Genomic DNA, 16,578 nt, shown 5'->3' with positions numbered 1-16,578 from the left:
AGAGCGGAAGGCAAATGCGTGCTCAGTAGCTTAAGCCAGTGAAAAAGTGTCTGCCCCTGAATCTGAAGGCCCATTGTTCTATATGTCACACCCAACCTACCGCCTTCCTCAGGGTCTCCGGCCTACCTGGGTTCCATGCCAGTATGCTGCAATGGTTGTGGCTGCTTCCTTACAGCGCTTCTGATGCTTCAGTTCCCGCAGGATTTTTCGAGCCTATAGAACAGAATCATTCCCCCAAAGGCAGTGTTTAAATAAGAAATTCATAGTGATGAGAAAAAGATATGTGAAGGGATGAAGAGCCCTAGCACCCTTGCTTCGGTGGAATATCAACAGTTTAAAGAAAAGGAAATCTGCAACTGACTATGAGACAGCATCATGCCTAGCAGGATGGCCCCCATCAAGATGCGGACAGCAGTCCTCTTCCCATAATCAATAGGGGAAATGTGACCACAGAAATGCAAGCCAGTACAAGCTGGAGAAAAGATTTGATCTCAGAATGTGGCAATCTCCAATGATCTTGCAAAGTCTCTTCTGCTATTACTGTCTGAAATACAACTGTACTGTCCACTGTATCAAAAAGAGTCTTAAAATTCTGACAAAAGATGATTACACTGATCCAAGATCAGTGGTTTCTGTCTAGTAGTTGTTAGAAATTTTACAGGGACCAAGAAAACATAGGACTTAAAGGCAGAAGACTTTAAGACCTGTCTTGGTATCTTAAAACTGCACTCTGGACCCCAGGGTCTGGCAATAAAGTAGGACAGTCAAGCCCTCAGGCTGGCCAAAAACCTAGATAAAGGTCAACCAAAGCTGCTGGATATGAGGCCCAGGCTGTACTATGAAGTGGTCCTGGCCCAGGGCATAACCTCAAAAGTATCCTCTCTAGACTGAGACCATCCCCCAAAACACACTAACAGGAAAGTGATGGTAGGAAGAGGCTCTAAGTATGGGGAAGGGGTGACAAAAACTTTGTTATATAGGGTTAGATGGTAAATACTTTTGGCTTTTGAGGACACATGGCCTCTATTACAACTGTTATAGACTATTATTGTACGTAGTGCTGAGCAGCTGAAAAACTGAAGTAAATGAATATGGTTATAGCCTTATAAGTTATTTATGGGTCCTAAAAATCCATATTTCACGTAATTTTCAGGTTATGGCTTCTCCTTTTTGTTTTTTGTTTGCACTCAAGGTTGGCATTCGACCACATGCCTCCACTCCCAGCTTTTTGTTGGTTAAGTAGAGATAGGAGTCTTACATATTTGCCTAACAAGGTTGGTTTTAAACAGTGATTCGGAGATCTCAACCTCCTTAGTAGTCAGGATTATAGATCTGAGCCACTGATGACCAGAATATTCTTTTGCTTATTATTAACAATGGTATAAAATATCCAAACCCTTCTTGAATTGCAAGTTGTAGGAAAACAGATTACAGGCAGATCTGGCCTATGGGCCATAGTTCACTGACCCCTGGCACAAGCTCTGGCATGAAGGACCTGGAACTGGGTAGCCACTGTGACTACTCCCTCTCCCACCAACCACTAGTCCTGGGCAGGCCTCAGGATCTTCCTGTCCTGGGGCTGCCAGGAGAGGGTCATTGCAAAGTTTCTGGGCACTGAAATCTAACAGAAACCCACTGGCAAGGGAGGAATAGCTATGACAGCTTCTTGGAATATGGCCTCTCTTGAAAATATGATAAGAAAATATGGAAATCGTGTACAATATTAAAGAACATCCTGCTTAGGAAACAAAGCTCTCTGAAGGCTGGTTAGAAGGAAGCAGTCAAGACATGGTCAGCAGGGAACCCCACTTGGGCCATAATATTTACCCTTTCCAGATGATTGTTTACCAGGAAGGCAGGACATGGAGAAGCCTTCCTGTAGAGTGAGTCTAAAGAAATCTTCCTTTTGAAGCATCCCTCCGTCCCCCACCTCCCCCCGCCACATCCCCGAAAAAATAAAGCATACTTCTTTTAAACTCACCTTCCAACCACGGATATAAGATTGAATCACCAAGGCAGAACTTTTTGTCTGCTGATACTTCTTTTGTTGCTGTAGGACAGAGTAGGAAGGTATTAGCAGTTGTATTTGCATATCTTTAATGTGAATAATGCTAGTACAATGGTATCTTTACCATCCACACTTCTGGAATCCAACATGTAAAGAAACGAAACAGTTAAATTCAAAGTACAAAAATCAGCATGCTCAATATAGCAACTTCTAAGTGGTTCAAGACCACCCTGACTCATTGTCTGTTCTTTGTATCACACATTGTTACAATATGGTCTTACACTGCCAATATTTAAATCAACAAGTGTTGAATGGAAACACAACAGGTCTATCCATATCTGCTTTAGATTGCTCTCTCTTCTCACTATTTCACACTCTGCAACTTAATGAGCTCACCTCTATTTGACCTTCCCAGGTCCTTTTAGATTTGTTATTTTAGATTTACTCTGTTTCAGGCTGAGAAAAACTGGCAAGTGATATTAGTTGACTAAACACTTATCTATGGGGCCTGAAACATAAATGTGAGTCTGACTCCAACTCTGTCCTCAAGGACTTTCTGAGGATGAACAACAGTACAAAGGATCAACAGACATGGGCTAGAGAGCACAGCAGGGCAGATTCAGAGCAGCAAGGGGTCATGCCAGGTAAATAGAATTAAAGATGACCTGGCAGGGCACCATGCTTTGGCTCAAAAAGTTCAATGCCCAGAAGCCTTGCTCACTTCTAAGGCTGTTTCAGAGAGAGGCTACAACACTTCTCTCTGAGAGAGTGAACTTTTACAGTGATTAGTTTACAACGTGTGTGAGAACCTGGGCATCTCTGATAAAAATTCAAGCATTTCAATGCACAAAAGCTATGTTGTTCAACTTTCACTTTGAAAGGACTAGATTTGTTCAGTTTCTGTTCCTTGAAGTGTGAGATGCTTGTAGGATCCTTAGATCCACTTTGGAGATAGACAATATATAATCAAGATAGGTAGCTTTAATTGTAGATATAAAGTGTTCATTAAAAGACTCATGTACAGAAGGCTTGGTACCAGCTAGTGATGCTATTTTGGTAGATACTAGAAATTTTAGGATGTGAGACCTCACTGGAAGATGATGTAGGTCACTGGAGAGCATGCTTTTGAGGGTTATATCTGGTCCCTTCTCTCTGTCTGCCATGTCATCATGATGCTCTGCCTTACCATAGACCTAGAATCAATGGAGTCAAGATCATAGGCTGGAACTTTAGAAACCATGAGCCAAAATGAATCCTTCCTCCTTTAAGTTGTTTGTTTAATCGTCACAGCTCTGAAAATGTTCATATATAAGAAGAACAAAAGTGGATGCTAAGGGGAAATCCAAGGGAAGTCTGGACAAGACAGTTGCCTTCTCTAGGGTTCAGGTACATCAATTGTCACATAAAGCTTGGAAAGATTTAAGATGTTTCATAGAGTAAGCTCTCAAGCATTTATGAACAAACTACATACATAATATGACCATTACTTCTGACACCCATGCTGTTGTTGTTTAAATTCTTAAATGTCCTCAAAATAACTCTCACTTTAAGATTGATCTTAAGGAGCTATACTATGTAAAGTATCACAGAATATGGTCTAATTAAAAATACAAACCCGGTGCTGGTGGCTCACACCTGCAATCCTAACTACTCAGGAGGCTGAGATCTGAGGATCACGGTTCAAAGCCAACCAGGGCAGAAAAGACCCTGTGAGATTCTTATCTCCAGTTAACCACCTCAAAACTGGAAGTGATAGAGTACAAAGAAGCTCAGAGACAGCGCTTAGGCCCTGAGTTCCAAGCCCCACAGCCAACAAAAACAACAAAAATACAGCAACTAGTGGTGACGTTGAGCAAGATGTACTTCCCATAAATTGACATGTTGAATTGGAACCTCTTTGTCCAACTACTTGAAGATAATAAAGAAAAATACAGTACCTCAAAACAAGAATTAAAAAACTCTTTAGTGGCTTGAGAAGAGAAACAGATTAATCACTGCCTTCAATAACACATAACTTGGCTGCAGTATTCAGCTCAAAGTTGAAACAAATATAATCACTAGAACAAAGTTCATAGTATCCTAAAAACCAGACAGACTAACATGCATTCAATTAACTCAAAATAATATCACTCATAATTCTGACCATTATGAATTAGTGATAAGGCAACTTTTTTCACATAGTGATCATAAAGCTTTGTAGCAGAAGAAAGGGAGAGAGGAAGACAGGAAGGAAAAGAAAAGTACTAGCTGCTTCTGTTTTTTTTTCATTGCTGCTTTTTTACTTTCTATCTAAAGTTATATCTCCCCAATTATTCTTTATCTCTGTTTTCTATTTCTATCCTGGAACTTAGAGTAATCTGCAATTGTACTGATTACTTATTTGCTTAGATGTCTATTTGCCTCTTTCTACATAGAAACCTGATCCAAGTCAGAAATTAGGTGGCCTGTACTTGTTGTTTCCAGAGTCCAGAATAGTAGATGTTTCTAAACTACTTGAAGAATGTAAGAAAAATGAATTCAGTACCTTCTTAAGCTTGATTTTCTTTCTTAACTCTTTTGAGGTACTAGGGTTTGAACTCAGGCCTTGGGGCTTGCTGGCAGGATACTCTACCACTTGAGCCACCTCCCCAGATATTCTTAATGACCCCAAATTAAGAAATGATAAAAAAAAACTCCTTGAAGATTAGCTATTTATTGGTCCTCCCTATGACAGGTAAACAGGAAACAGCATTATAAATCTGTACAAGGGTTACATAGTATTGCTACATGCACAGGAGAGCCTTCCACCATCAGGACAATCCTCTGTGCCTTGCAGAATGAACACCATGTGGGTGGACATGTAGGTACTGTCAGACTTGTGCTGCTGGTTGTACCCTTTTAACCACAGGAAGCAATTTTAAAGATACTTTTAGAGATCATGCACATTTTCTTTAAGTTAATCAGTTAAGAACCTCAGTATTTTCCAGAACTTGGAAATAATGCACTAAAATGTATTACATGAGAATAAGTCAGCATAAATTATATCAGCATGATTACTGCCTTATAGCAAAACCTCTTGTTAGCTGGAAAGAAAGAAGAATATGCAAATGAGATTTGATTGCAAATTGAATTCATTTTCCAACTCACTCCATAGTACGAACACATAAAATGAAAAACAGTTGGAAGCAACGTTTGTTTTTACCTACAGTTCACTCACAAGAACACAACCCCAATTCAAGCTATACTTGAGGTAGGCAGGCCTACCTCTTCTTCTGCGGTATGCTTCCAACAAAACATCTACAATCAAGGGATAAAGTTTCAAAAAAGGAACTCTATATTCAGATTCAGTAAGCTTTAGAAGTTACTGAGACTAGATATTTGAGGTCAAAAGAAAATTCAATATTTGAACCAAAACCAGAATTAAACCATAACTAAAACACAACTCTGGCTTCCTGGAATTAAAGCTATCTTCAATGTTGCTATATCAACACAGAAAAGCTGGTCACTTCTGAAAACTGAAAAACTACATTGAAAGAGTTATATGACACTGCCTCTTCCAGTCTGATGACCTAAAGGAAGAGGTAATTTACTGCTACATACAACTAGATAACTGAAAGCAGTATTACTACTAAACTTGAACTCAAGACTACCTTACATTCAAATCTCTATTATTTACAACTGTGTAGCTATGTGGGCAATTAGTTCCTCACTGCCTTAGTTTTCTTTTAAAATCACCATTTTATGAAGTTATGGGGGAAATTAAATATGTAAAAATGGCAAATATAGGAAGTACATGAGAAATGCTGGTAAATTAGCATCATTATGTCAGATTAAAGAGACTTACTGCGAATCTCCTGTACCAGGCAGCAATCACAATTTGGCTTTTCTTCATTAGCAGGAAGTGTGTGCGGCATTTCCAACCCCGATAAATCTTCTGAATGAGAGTGGCCAAGTCCTCCAGTCGCTGCTTCCTCAGGTCTTCTAATTTGAATAACTTGTACAAAATCAAATGGATTTATCAGAAACCCTCTAAAACCTTATGGTATACATGAAAGGAGGAAAAATGTCACAATGTCGAAGTCAAACACATCCATTATACATAATGTAGATTATGTCTTACAAGGAAAAAAAATATTTTAATGGAATGTTTCATGAATTTGTGTGTCACCCTTGGCCCCAGGGGCCATGAGAATCTTCTCTGTATCTTTCTAATTTTAGTGTATGTGCTGCTGAAGCAAGCCATGAGAAAAATATTCTATGGACTCACGAAAAGATGCACAATTTTTATTCCAGTGATTAAAATTTTGTGACAAATCAAAGAGTCCAAAGTGAGCTTATGTTTACCTTTACTCTGTCTACAAGGATGCAGATTCAGAGTGACCATCTGCAACCGAACCCTACAATCTGAAAAATTCGCAAACTGGAAACTACCTATATGTCATCAACATGATGTTCAAAGACTTTCAGATTTTGGACTATTTTAGACTTCAAAATTTCAGAGTAGGGATGGTCAAACCAATAAAGTCTGTAGACATCCCCAATCAATAAACTCCAAAATCTGGTTCCAGCATTTGCAATGAGAGGCATATGTCAGCAATATTTCTCTCTTCAGCTTCAGCTTCCCAAGTTTGCTAAATTTTCATATGATCAAATCAACTGTAGCAGTTATGCTATACTAATACACAATTAAACTAATTGTGTCTCGCACCAATCTACTCACTTATAAGTAGGCTTCCTTTGGAATTCTGAGACAGAATTTTAAGAGTTCTTTTTATGTTTTGAAATTTTTTCCATTTCGTGCTTCATATGCCTCTAAAATAGTAACTATCGTTTCCAAAATTATCGTAAAACTCAGATACTACAAACATAGACTGACTTGATCTCTAGTTGCTCTGAATTATTATTCTGGTTGTGACAATTTCTTTATTATTTCTTTGGTGATGATGATGATGATGATGATGATGTAGTTGTACAAAGAGGATACAAGTCCATGAATCAGGTTATGAATATAATGTTTCTTGACCAACATCACCCCTTCCATCATTCTCCTTCATTTCCCCTCCCCCCTCATCATTTCATACAGATCAAGGATGTTGACATCTCATAAATACTATGCATGTTCTCCTACTAACAAACTTACTTGCCCTGCAGATAAACACAGGAGTATGGCATTTGTGGATCTCAGGAAATGTCCTGAAGTTAAACACCCTTTAAAAACTGGTCTGTATAAGTCTGACAAGTTCAAGTGGAAAGGTTTTATATACATACTGTTCTTGGGTTTCGAATGAATATCTTTGATCGACCAAAAGAGTATTCGTCTACAGGAATCTCTAATTCATTAAACAGAACTTCCACACCAGACCTAAAGAAAATAAGCAAAAATAAAAACAGTAACTTTCAGGGTGAAAAAACAGAAAGAGTTTTATTTTTTCTTATACCATAGTATCAGGTTCTCAGTGGAACAAAAAAGTTCATTTCTAAGGATAATTGCTCCTTTTATCAAAGAATTTCAATATTGAATCCCACAAATTAAATCAAATCCAGTAAACATTAAAAAAGTTTATTTGGGTTCAAAACTATGTGTTCTAACTGTGGTACAAAGATAAATTTTGATTTCAATAGAGGTAATACTTGTATCAAACATATGCATAGTGATGCATCAACCAAGCCAGGAGGCTATATAAGAAACTTTGATATTGAGTCAACTCAGTTCATTCTTGGAAACATTTTAAACGTTGTCCCTGTCCCTCAGAAGGGGATGCAAGGTCCATATCTATTTCTCCACTGGGGCAAATGTAGACAAGGGGTTGGACCTTTCACCCCACACAGACTCTCTCTGGGGCAAATTCCCCAGGTGAAAAACAAAGAGCTGAGACTGGACACCCAAGATGTCTCTAACTATACCCTTCTTTGATAACTCCAGGACCATTCTCTGACTCTTCTATAACTCTATGACCTTTCCTCTAACTCTTCCCTTCTACACATGTTTATAACTTTTAATGTCAAGTCACCTCCTACAAAATTACCATAGGCATATTCTCAACATTTGTTGACATTCAAATCCTAAATATGAACTTTGGAGAAGCTATTTTGACAACAAAGAAAATCAAGACCTCAACAGTAAATAGAGAATTAGTCAAAATGGCATCATAATAGTAGAGAGTCTAAAACAAAGGTTATGCCAAACTCTTTATAAAATTCTGTTTTGCCTAAAGGCATTTATGGAGGCAAGAGGAAACTCATGTTATTTATTCATTAGGAATTCATTACTTTATGTAGACAGTGAACTTCTTACCTTGCTGGTCCTTTCCAATGAGGCCATGTCTGTTTACAAAGCATTTTGTATCTTTCTAGGCACGGTTCATAGGCCTGTCTGAAGGCATAGCCTGCCCGTCTCACTCGAACATTCTCCAAAAGACCCAGGTACCTGATTTGATGACACACTAGACTCTCATTGAAGATGTGTGCTGCTTTTTTATCATTTGGCTTGATACACCTAAAAGAGTTCAAATATTTTAAGTTTTAAACTCTGCCTCTATGGACATTAAATATATGTGTTTTACAATGCATGATGTCAATAATCGCTTCTGAGTGTTAGAGACTAGATTTCAATTAACTAGCAAAATGGTAGACTGGAAATATGGCTCAAGTGGTAAAGCACCAGTTGTGGGTAAGAAAGGTGAGCAACAGTGCAAGGCCGTGAGTTCAAGCCCCTATATAATTATGGGAAAAAAAGTACTAAAACATGCAATGACAGGGATGATATTCCTGATATTTTATTGAGTAAAAGAAATCTGACAAAAGAGTGTGTAAGTTCAAGTGTATCTAAGCTGAATTAGCATTAGTGTTACCTCTCAAAGGTGAAGGTGGGAATCAGTGTAGAAGAGGAACAAGGGAATCTTCTAGGATGATGGAATGTTCTATATTTTGACCCAAATGGGGGTACACATGTGCAAATATGTGCAACAATCTATGTTGCTAAGACTCATAGATAGATAGATAGATAGATAGATAGATAGATAGATAGATAGATAGATAGATAGATAGATAGGATAGACAGAAACTCTGTTAATACTTTATTAAAGTATAAAGTGGATTATACCATCATGAAAAGATGAAGCATATTGTTGCTTCCCTATATCTATATTCCTTTCTTAACAGCTTGTACTTCCAGCTTTCTTTGCCAATAGGTATGGCCATGTGATCAATTTCTAGCCACTAGGGTCAGAGTAGAAGTAATGCATGTTGCTTCTAATCTGTGTTCTTAAAAGGAAGGGACCTGCTTCTATTCTCCCAGTTATGCTGGTTTTCTCCAGATTTCTGTGAATGTCCAACAACCACCACATGGGTGAGGAACACACCCTGGGAATGGTAGAGCCACAAAACAGAACTGCCTTTTTGTCTTCAAAGACCTTCCACCTAAAGTTATGTAAGAAATAAATGTCAGTTCTGTTTCATCCATTATTGGTTTTGGATCATATTACAGAAATCATATTACAGCAATTTTTGGTCTGTCATGGGGCTTGAACTCTGGGCTTGGGCACTGTCCCTGCGCTCTTCAGCTCAAGGCGAGCACTCTACCTCTTGAGCCACAGCGCCACTTCCGGTTTCTGGTGGCTTATTGAAGATAAGAGTCTCACAGACTTTCCTGCCCGGGCTGGCTTTGAACCGTGATCTTCAGATCTCAGCCTCCTGAGTAGCTAGGATTATAGGTGTGAACCACCAATGCCTAGTAATCCAACTGTTAAATATTCATGATTATAACTATGTAACAACTATCATATTAACTTCCCCCAACTCCCCCCCCCCCTGCACACACACATGTTATGTGGACAAATAGTATCTAGTCTTGCCTTGCTGTTTATATGCTTTTCCTTTGTTTTATGCTTTTCCTTTTACCATTTATAAGGATAACCTTCACCCTTTGTCCTGTAAGGGTACATATACAGTTCAATAGAACATTTTAGTAAGTTCAGATTATCCCTCCTTCCCTTTCCTCCTTTCTTTTTTGTTCCAGGCTTGACCTCAGTGCTTGGGCACTATTTCTTAGCTTTTCTGTTCAAGGCTAATGCTCTATCACTTGAGCCACAGCTTTACTTCCAGTTTTTTGGTGATTAATTGGAGTTAGGAGTAGCAGACTTTACTACACAGACTGGCTTAAAACTGGGGTTCTCAGATTGCAGCCTACTGAGTAGATAGGATTACAGGTGTGAATAACTGGTGCCAGTGAGACATTTTCTAACATACTCAACAATCATGACTGAAGGCCATCAAGCCAATTGAATGGAATAACGACGTTAGATCTAGAAATACATTCAATACATGGTACCATAATGGAGGATTAAGATAACCATAAGAGGAAAAGAAGTAGATCTAACATGTGAAATCAAAACTACAAAGATCCTAGAAGAAAACGTAAGATAATATATTCACAATCATGGGATTTAAGACTGAGATTATATAAAAACCAGTAAAAGGGAGAGTGAAGGAAATTTCTGGGATTATAGAAATATATCATGTCTTGTCCTGGCTGGTATTTACCAAAATATCTGAACTGCTTGCCATTTTTCCCGACTTTCTCTGGGTTTTCCAAGTGTGTACTTATGAGCTAGAAAACAGGAGGTGCACTGCTTGGTGGTCATGTTTCATAAAGCACACATCTACACTCAGAAATACCCTCCTGTATTTGCCTTTGAATATTCATGATGAGGAAACCAGACCATTTTAAGTCTGGTCCATTTAGCTTGATCAGTAAGCTAAATGGACCAGTATACAAAATACTATGATGTTATTATCATTAGATTCCAACATCTTTTAGGAGAAATATCTAGTTTAAAAAAAAAAAAAAACAACAGGGCTGGGAAGGTGGCTCAGTGGTAGAACGCTTGCCTTGCGTGCATGAAGCCCTGGGTTTGATTCCTCAGCACCACATAAGAAAAAAGAAAAAAGCCGGAAGTGGTGCTGTGGCTCATGTGGTAGAGCGCTAGCCTTGAGCTGAAGAGCTGAGGGACAGCGCCCAGGCCCAGAGTTCAGGCCCCACGACCAGACCGCCCCCCCCCCCAAAAAAAACAGGAAAATTTCTGTGAGCAATGGATTTTTGTTATTCTCAATGGAGTGGGTTTTTAAAAGCTGTTTAAAGGAGTTATTTGCAGGACCTGGTACACACAGATCTGTGGCAAAGCATTCAATTATTTTTTATTTCAATTATTTCTCATCACATACTTTTTCCTTCCTTATTTTGGGGACAAGAAAGACAAAGGAATATTCTTCAAGCCAACTTGACATCATATTATTTGATCTGTAACTATATTAACTATTCTCTCTGCTTGGGCTATTTATACTCATATTTTTTAGCAAGCAGAAAAATTATGTTCCTTCAGAGTACTATTACACTTGAATAAAGAATTTTATGTGCCAGAAATACCGGATATAGTTGGGGTTCTTGGTCTGTAGGTTTTTCATTAGAGTGGCCACCGATGCCTTGAACTGAGAGCCTGCTGTAGGTGGCCTTTTCAGATTAATCTTGGCAGGATTCCCTTCAGGGAACAAAGACTTGATGAGGGTATGGCTGGCCTTCCACATGGCTTGGGACAGGTCTCGATAGAGAAGGTCATTGTTCTTGTCAACAAATCCTTCCACCTGATAGAGCACCTAGGGACAGCACATGGGACTCCATGGTTAGATCTGCATGCAATTTTGTCAGATAATGTTCACAGTGTGCTAAGACATCTACACTGCAGCCTCTTTTCTTCCTCACCAAAAAAATAAAAATTAAAAAAAATATCCTGGACACATTAGCAGCATTCTAATACCAAATTAGCCTCCAAATTTCAATTCCATCTGTCTAAGTTGCAGAAGAGATCAAAATAAATTCTACTGCCCTTCAGGATTTGCAAGAACAAACTCAAAAAAATGTTATTATAACATTTTCAAAGGATTTTAGATTTTTTTTGGTGTCTGAAGATATTTTGAGGTTTATTTCACATAGGCCAATTCTAGTCTGTCTAAAAGTAGACAGGGGAAAAGTGAAGTAACATTTTCATAGACATCCAGAAGTATCAGAAAAACTAGAAGGAATCTTTAATATAGCAGGCAAATGGGGAAAAAAGAGATTTGTAAAATGTTTCAAAATTAAAGCCAATGTTTTAAAATAAAAGGAAATCAGATGTTATCTAATTATTAAATATCCAACTCAGACTTTTTTCCCTTTTGAAATTTGCAATATCATTGACACTCATCAATAATCTTTAGAATTCTAACAACCTACTTCTCAAATTATGTTTAACAATTCCTATATTCACAAAATTAATTTCTCCAAATATCAGCTAAATAAATAATTGCTTTTATGAAATGGCAGGATTTTCCTCTAGGTTTCAAAATCTCAATCTAATAATCATTATTTTGTTAAATGCTTTGTGCTTTAAAACTTAGTCTCCTTTATTAGTATTGATAATTTGTTTTTTTTTTCAACAGACTAGTTGGGCCCTGGAAAATAAGAAAAATTGATTTTTAAAATATGTTTGGACTGCTTAAGTCCACTGGCTTGGTTTCCAGTTCTTATGTAAAGCAAAATTTAGTCCAACATGGTCTGGATTTTATTTCTCCTGAACACTTACTGACCCAACTATTTTTGCAGGTGAGCTTATCCTCACCAGGAAACAGAGTTTAGCAACACCCATCTCTGAGGCACAGTATATCCATCCATGCAGGAATAATGGTGGGTCCACTGGGTGTTTCCCCATACCTTGCCCGCATAATGCTGGATCCTGAAGCAGCTGTGAGGCAGAGATGTGTCGTTGAGGAAGCGGGAGCACTTGCTCATCCTGCTCTCAAAGTGCTGATGGGTGGCGCATACTTGGTTCAGCTTTTCTAAGAAGGTCTCATCGGTGACTGTGCCAGGTCGCAGGCACTCTTCATCCAGCATAGCCAGGATTCCGTTTGTGTTCTAGAATGGAAACAAAAATGTATTACTAATCACTCCCAATTACAACCATTAAACATAATCAACTTAGTCAATGAAAAATTCTGCATCGCTACCACAAAAAGGAGACAATCAAATCAAGTATTAAAAACCACAAGAGCCCTTTTCTGGTGGCACAGGTATATGTACAGGGAGGTGGGGGGGGGGGGCAGTGGACATGTCTACATTAGCATCTCTCGCATCCGTAAGTGACCTGTGAGTCATCTCAGCCACCTTGAAATTCATAGAAGAGTCACTCTAGACCTCAAAGACCTAAAAACCAATCTCTAACTCAAAAATTAATTCATAATCTATAATATTACAAATCATAAAATACTGTCTTCTAAGGTCATTTTATGACTGACAGCTTACAAGGAAACTGGTTTTATATACTTTATAATTGTTTTAAAATAGTTGAGTTTGGATGGGGAGAGTGCTTTATTTGGGATGCTACTTTTAATGATCAGTGCAATTAAGCTATTTTCAATAGTATCTGTTTACAGATTTAAATTCTTATTCCATATATAAAGATTCTAAATGGATGGTACATGTGAACAACAACTCCTCTGTTGTGTATTTATTATAAATGAGATTTATTTATGATTATATTTATTTCAAGAGCAGTCAGTCCTAAACTAGATCAGAAATCAGGAAATTTTCAACTATGCTAAATAAAGGCTGCTATTTCTTAAATTGCCCCTCTAGACCCATAAGTTCAAAAACAATCCACTCCATTGACCATTAACTCCACCCACTTCCACCAAGGCAAAGGCTCCTGAAAAGTCCCTCTTCCTATTCCCTTCTCCTCACAAGGCCATGACATCCTCTAACCAGCACTGATTCATTCCACACAAAACCCAGGGGAAGTATGGGCTCTCAGGAATCAAGTGTGTTCATAACATCCCCAGGATAAACATTATTGTTTCATGATGCTGGAAGGAAACACTTCCTTAATGTACCCAGGTTTGTACATGAGCATACGTTTCTTCAATCACATATGCAAGGGGATTTTTTTGGTTGAGGTCATCTAGCTAAATCAAGTATATTACCTTTTCCCCTTTTCTTAAAGAGAAGCAATTAAGTGCAGTGTTATGTTTATGAAGAATAACATAGCCAGGAATCCTGAACATTAAAAGTTCCCAGAGGGAATTAGCTTGGTCACAAAATTTAACAGGAAAAATGTTCAGGAAATCTATTAATTTCTGAACTCTAGGCTAGAGCTTTAAATTCTTTACCTGAACTATTATGTGTTCCCATTCCAACATTGGTCAGATTCTTCAAGACAAAGTTTATATTTGTGGAAAAGCAGTGAGTAGATAACTGTTTTTTAATGTTCAATATAACTAAAAGTAAAGCTTTCAAGAATGTTCAGAATACAGATGAGAAAAACCCCACCAATTACATAATTCCCAAGAGTTTATTAAAGATTTGCTACTTATTTAGAGTGTGTATTTATATGTAATTCCTGAAATACAGCACTGACTACCTACAAAAGTCTATAGTACATTGTCCCAAAGTACTTTATCAAGGCTAGGATGATCAGGAATCCTAAACACAAAACAAAAGATTTCCTGTTTTTGCACATAACTATGGCTTCCTACAATTAATCCCTTTACAATAAACTATACAGTATGGTGTAAAAACAAAAAGTCTTAGATTTAGACAACTATCTGAAAATGAGCCAGTAATATTTTTCACATTTTAAGCCTTTTCACACACACACATGTGCTAGGATCATCTGAAAATGATTAGGTCCTTGGCCAGTTACATACGCAGTTACATATGCTTTACCCTCTGACATACAATCTCTGAATCTCTGAGACTGTACCTGACTCATTTAATTCACCTCTAGAGAGTGTACCTTTTTCCTCCTTTATCCAAACTTAAACAGTACACTAGGAGGTCAACTGACTTTTGGAAATGAAATGAATGTTTTTGTGCCAGTACTGGGGCTTGTACTCATTACTTCTCACTGCTTCGCTTGATCATGCAAGGACAGTGCTCTACTACTTGAGCCACAGCTCCACTTCTGGCTTTTTTGGTGGTTAACTGGGTAAGAGTCTCATGATGGGGCTGGAGAGGTGGCTCAGTGGTAGAGTGCTTGCCTTGCATGCATGAACCCTGGGTTCAATTCCTCAGTATCACATACACAGAAAAAGCCAGAAGTGGCACTGTGGCTCAGTAGAGTGCTAGCCTAGAAGAAGCTTAGGGACAGTGCCCAGGCCCAGAGTTCAAGCCCCAGGACTGGCAAAAAAAACAAAAAAACAAAAAAAAAAGAGTCTCATGATGCTTCCTCCCAGGCTGGCTTCAGACTATGATCCTCATTCTCATGTCTCAGCTAGGATACACACGAGTCACCAGCAACCTATAGGAAATGGAGACTTCAACTTAATACAAAAAATGGGAATGGAAGGGAAGGAGAAAGGAAAAAGGGGAAAGTGGAGAAGGGAGAAGGAAAGTATGGCTTCTCTGAGCCTACTCTGATCAGTCCAGAAAGTCCCAGGAGACACAGATTAGACCTGGGGGTCTGACCTCACTTGTGTGTGTGGCAGCAGTTTAAGGTCCTAGTATCTGAAAGTCATGAAAAGATGTGATAGGAAAATGGGATGAACATGGAGAATCCTATTCTGTGTCTATGTTCAAGAGATGTGAAGGATCTTTAGGGTTACAAGGCAATCTACAAAATTCTCAGAGTCCTTAAAGAACAAGTCAAGATGGAGAAAATACTAATGGTTAACATCAAAGGCAGTGAAAGCATTTATACAGGGTTAATTACACTACTAAACATTCCTTCAGACAAACAGTACCTAAATACTTACGTTTTCTATTAGGTCACAAATGATAGCATTATTGAAGTACTCAATGTGAGTCCATTCTATGTCCTAAAAAACACCAAAACAGAACAAAATCAAATCTGTATAATGATGCAGCTGTAAGGTTTAAGAAACACACTTTGCCCGTCTCATCATATCTCACTTTCTCTCTGAATCTGTTTCCTTTATAGAGATGGTGCTGCAAATGTCAACTTCTAGTTCCCAAAACTTTCTCAACGCAGCAGTCCACCAGTGACATAATCTGATTGAAGTGAACGCCCTTGACCTACTCTGGGATGGCCTCCCATTCCACTCTCCCATCTGTGGCAATTTCCCATGCACTCCACTGGCTCTAAGCCACATATTTACTCAACAGGCCCTTGGGTCAACATTACTTTTGTGTATATTTACAGTGTTTATAAGGAAATAAGGCAAAACTTGATCCCAGGAATCTAAGACCTAGGTTTTTTTTCTGTTCTTTATTTGTCATCACAAGGAAAAAAATTAATTTGAGTCAATCCAAAGATAAGGTAGTTAATTATTTCAAGCATAAAAAAAGCCCTGTGCTAAGACGAAGTATTTTCAAAACAGTGAAAGATGTGAAAATCTATCCACTGTCTGTAATGCTGACTACAAAGCCAAACCTGTGAGGCCAAATGCAGCCACTCTATCTGCTTATACTTTGTTTCTAAGTGTAAACATTTATTTTTCTTCTAAGGGGAAGAAATGTAATTCACAAAGCAAGCTAGGGATCTTCCTATATACTTTCAGAAGTGCTGTACAAACTGTTATAAATTACACATCAAAGTCTGAGTATT

At 38.2% G+C, this 16,578-nt stretch overlaps 1 protein-coding gene and 1 non-coding gene across 6 annotated transcripts in view; both read right to left on the bottom strand.

Annotated features, from left to right (window-relative positions):
* Myo1b (myosin IB) overlaps positions 1 to 16,578 on the bottom strand; it is a 187,147-nt gene that overhangs the window by 23,931 nt on the left and 146,638 nt on the right. For all 5 annotated transcript variants that reach the window (XM_069995684.1, XM_069995686.1, XM_069995687.1 and 2 more), the window contains exons 15-22: positions 15,767 to 15,829; positions 12,732 to 12,932; positions 11,412 to 11,638; positions 8,283 to 8,483; positions 7,256 to 7,349; positions 5,832 to 5,981; positions 1,982 to 2,050; positions 127 to 213 (exon numbers count right to left, since the gene is read on the bottom strand). In XM_069995684.1, coding sequence (XP_069851785.1) covers positions 127 to 213; positions 1,982 to 2,050; positions 5,832 to 5,981; positions 7,256 to 7,349; positions 8,283 to 8,483; positions 11,412 to 11,638; positions 12,732 to 12,932; positions 15,767 to 15,829 — 1,092 coding nt within the window. The remainder of the gene's footprint in view (positions 1 to 126; positions 214 to 1,981; positions 2,051 to 5,831; positions 5,982 to 7,255; positions 7,350 to 8,282; positions 8,484 to 11,411; positions 11,639 to 12,731; positions 12,933 to 15,766; positions 15,830 to 16,578) is intronic.
* On the bottom strand, positions 6,115 to 6,225 carry LOC138809315 (U6 spliceosomal RNA). Its single transcript, XR_011366789.1, has one exon. It is a non-coding gene; the product is annotated as a U6 spliceosomal RNA (small nuclear RNA).

Source organism: Dipodomys merriami, unplaced genomic scaffold, assembly GCF_024711535.1.
Source record: "Dipodomys merriami isolate MVZ:Mamm:240054 unplaced genomic scaffold, mDipMer1.0.p SCAF_49, whole genome shotgun sequence".
NCBI classification, from domain to species: Eukaryota; Metazoa; Chordata; class Mammalia; order Rodentia; family Heteromyidae; genus Dipodomys; species Dipodomys merriami.
The sequence above is the reverse complement of the archived record's forward strand: the minus strand, read 5'-3'. Positions and strand labels throughout refer to the sequence as shown.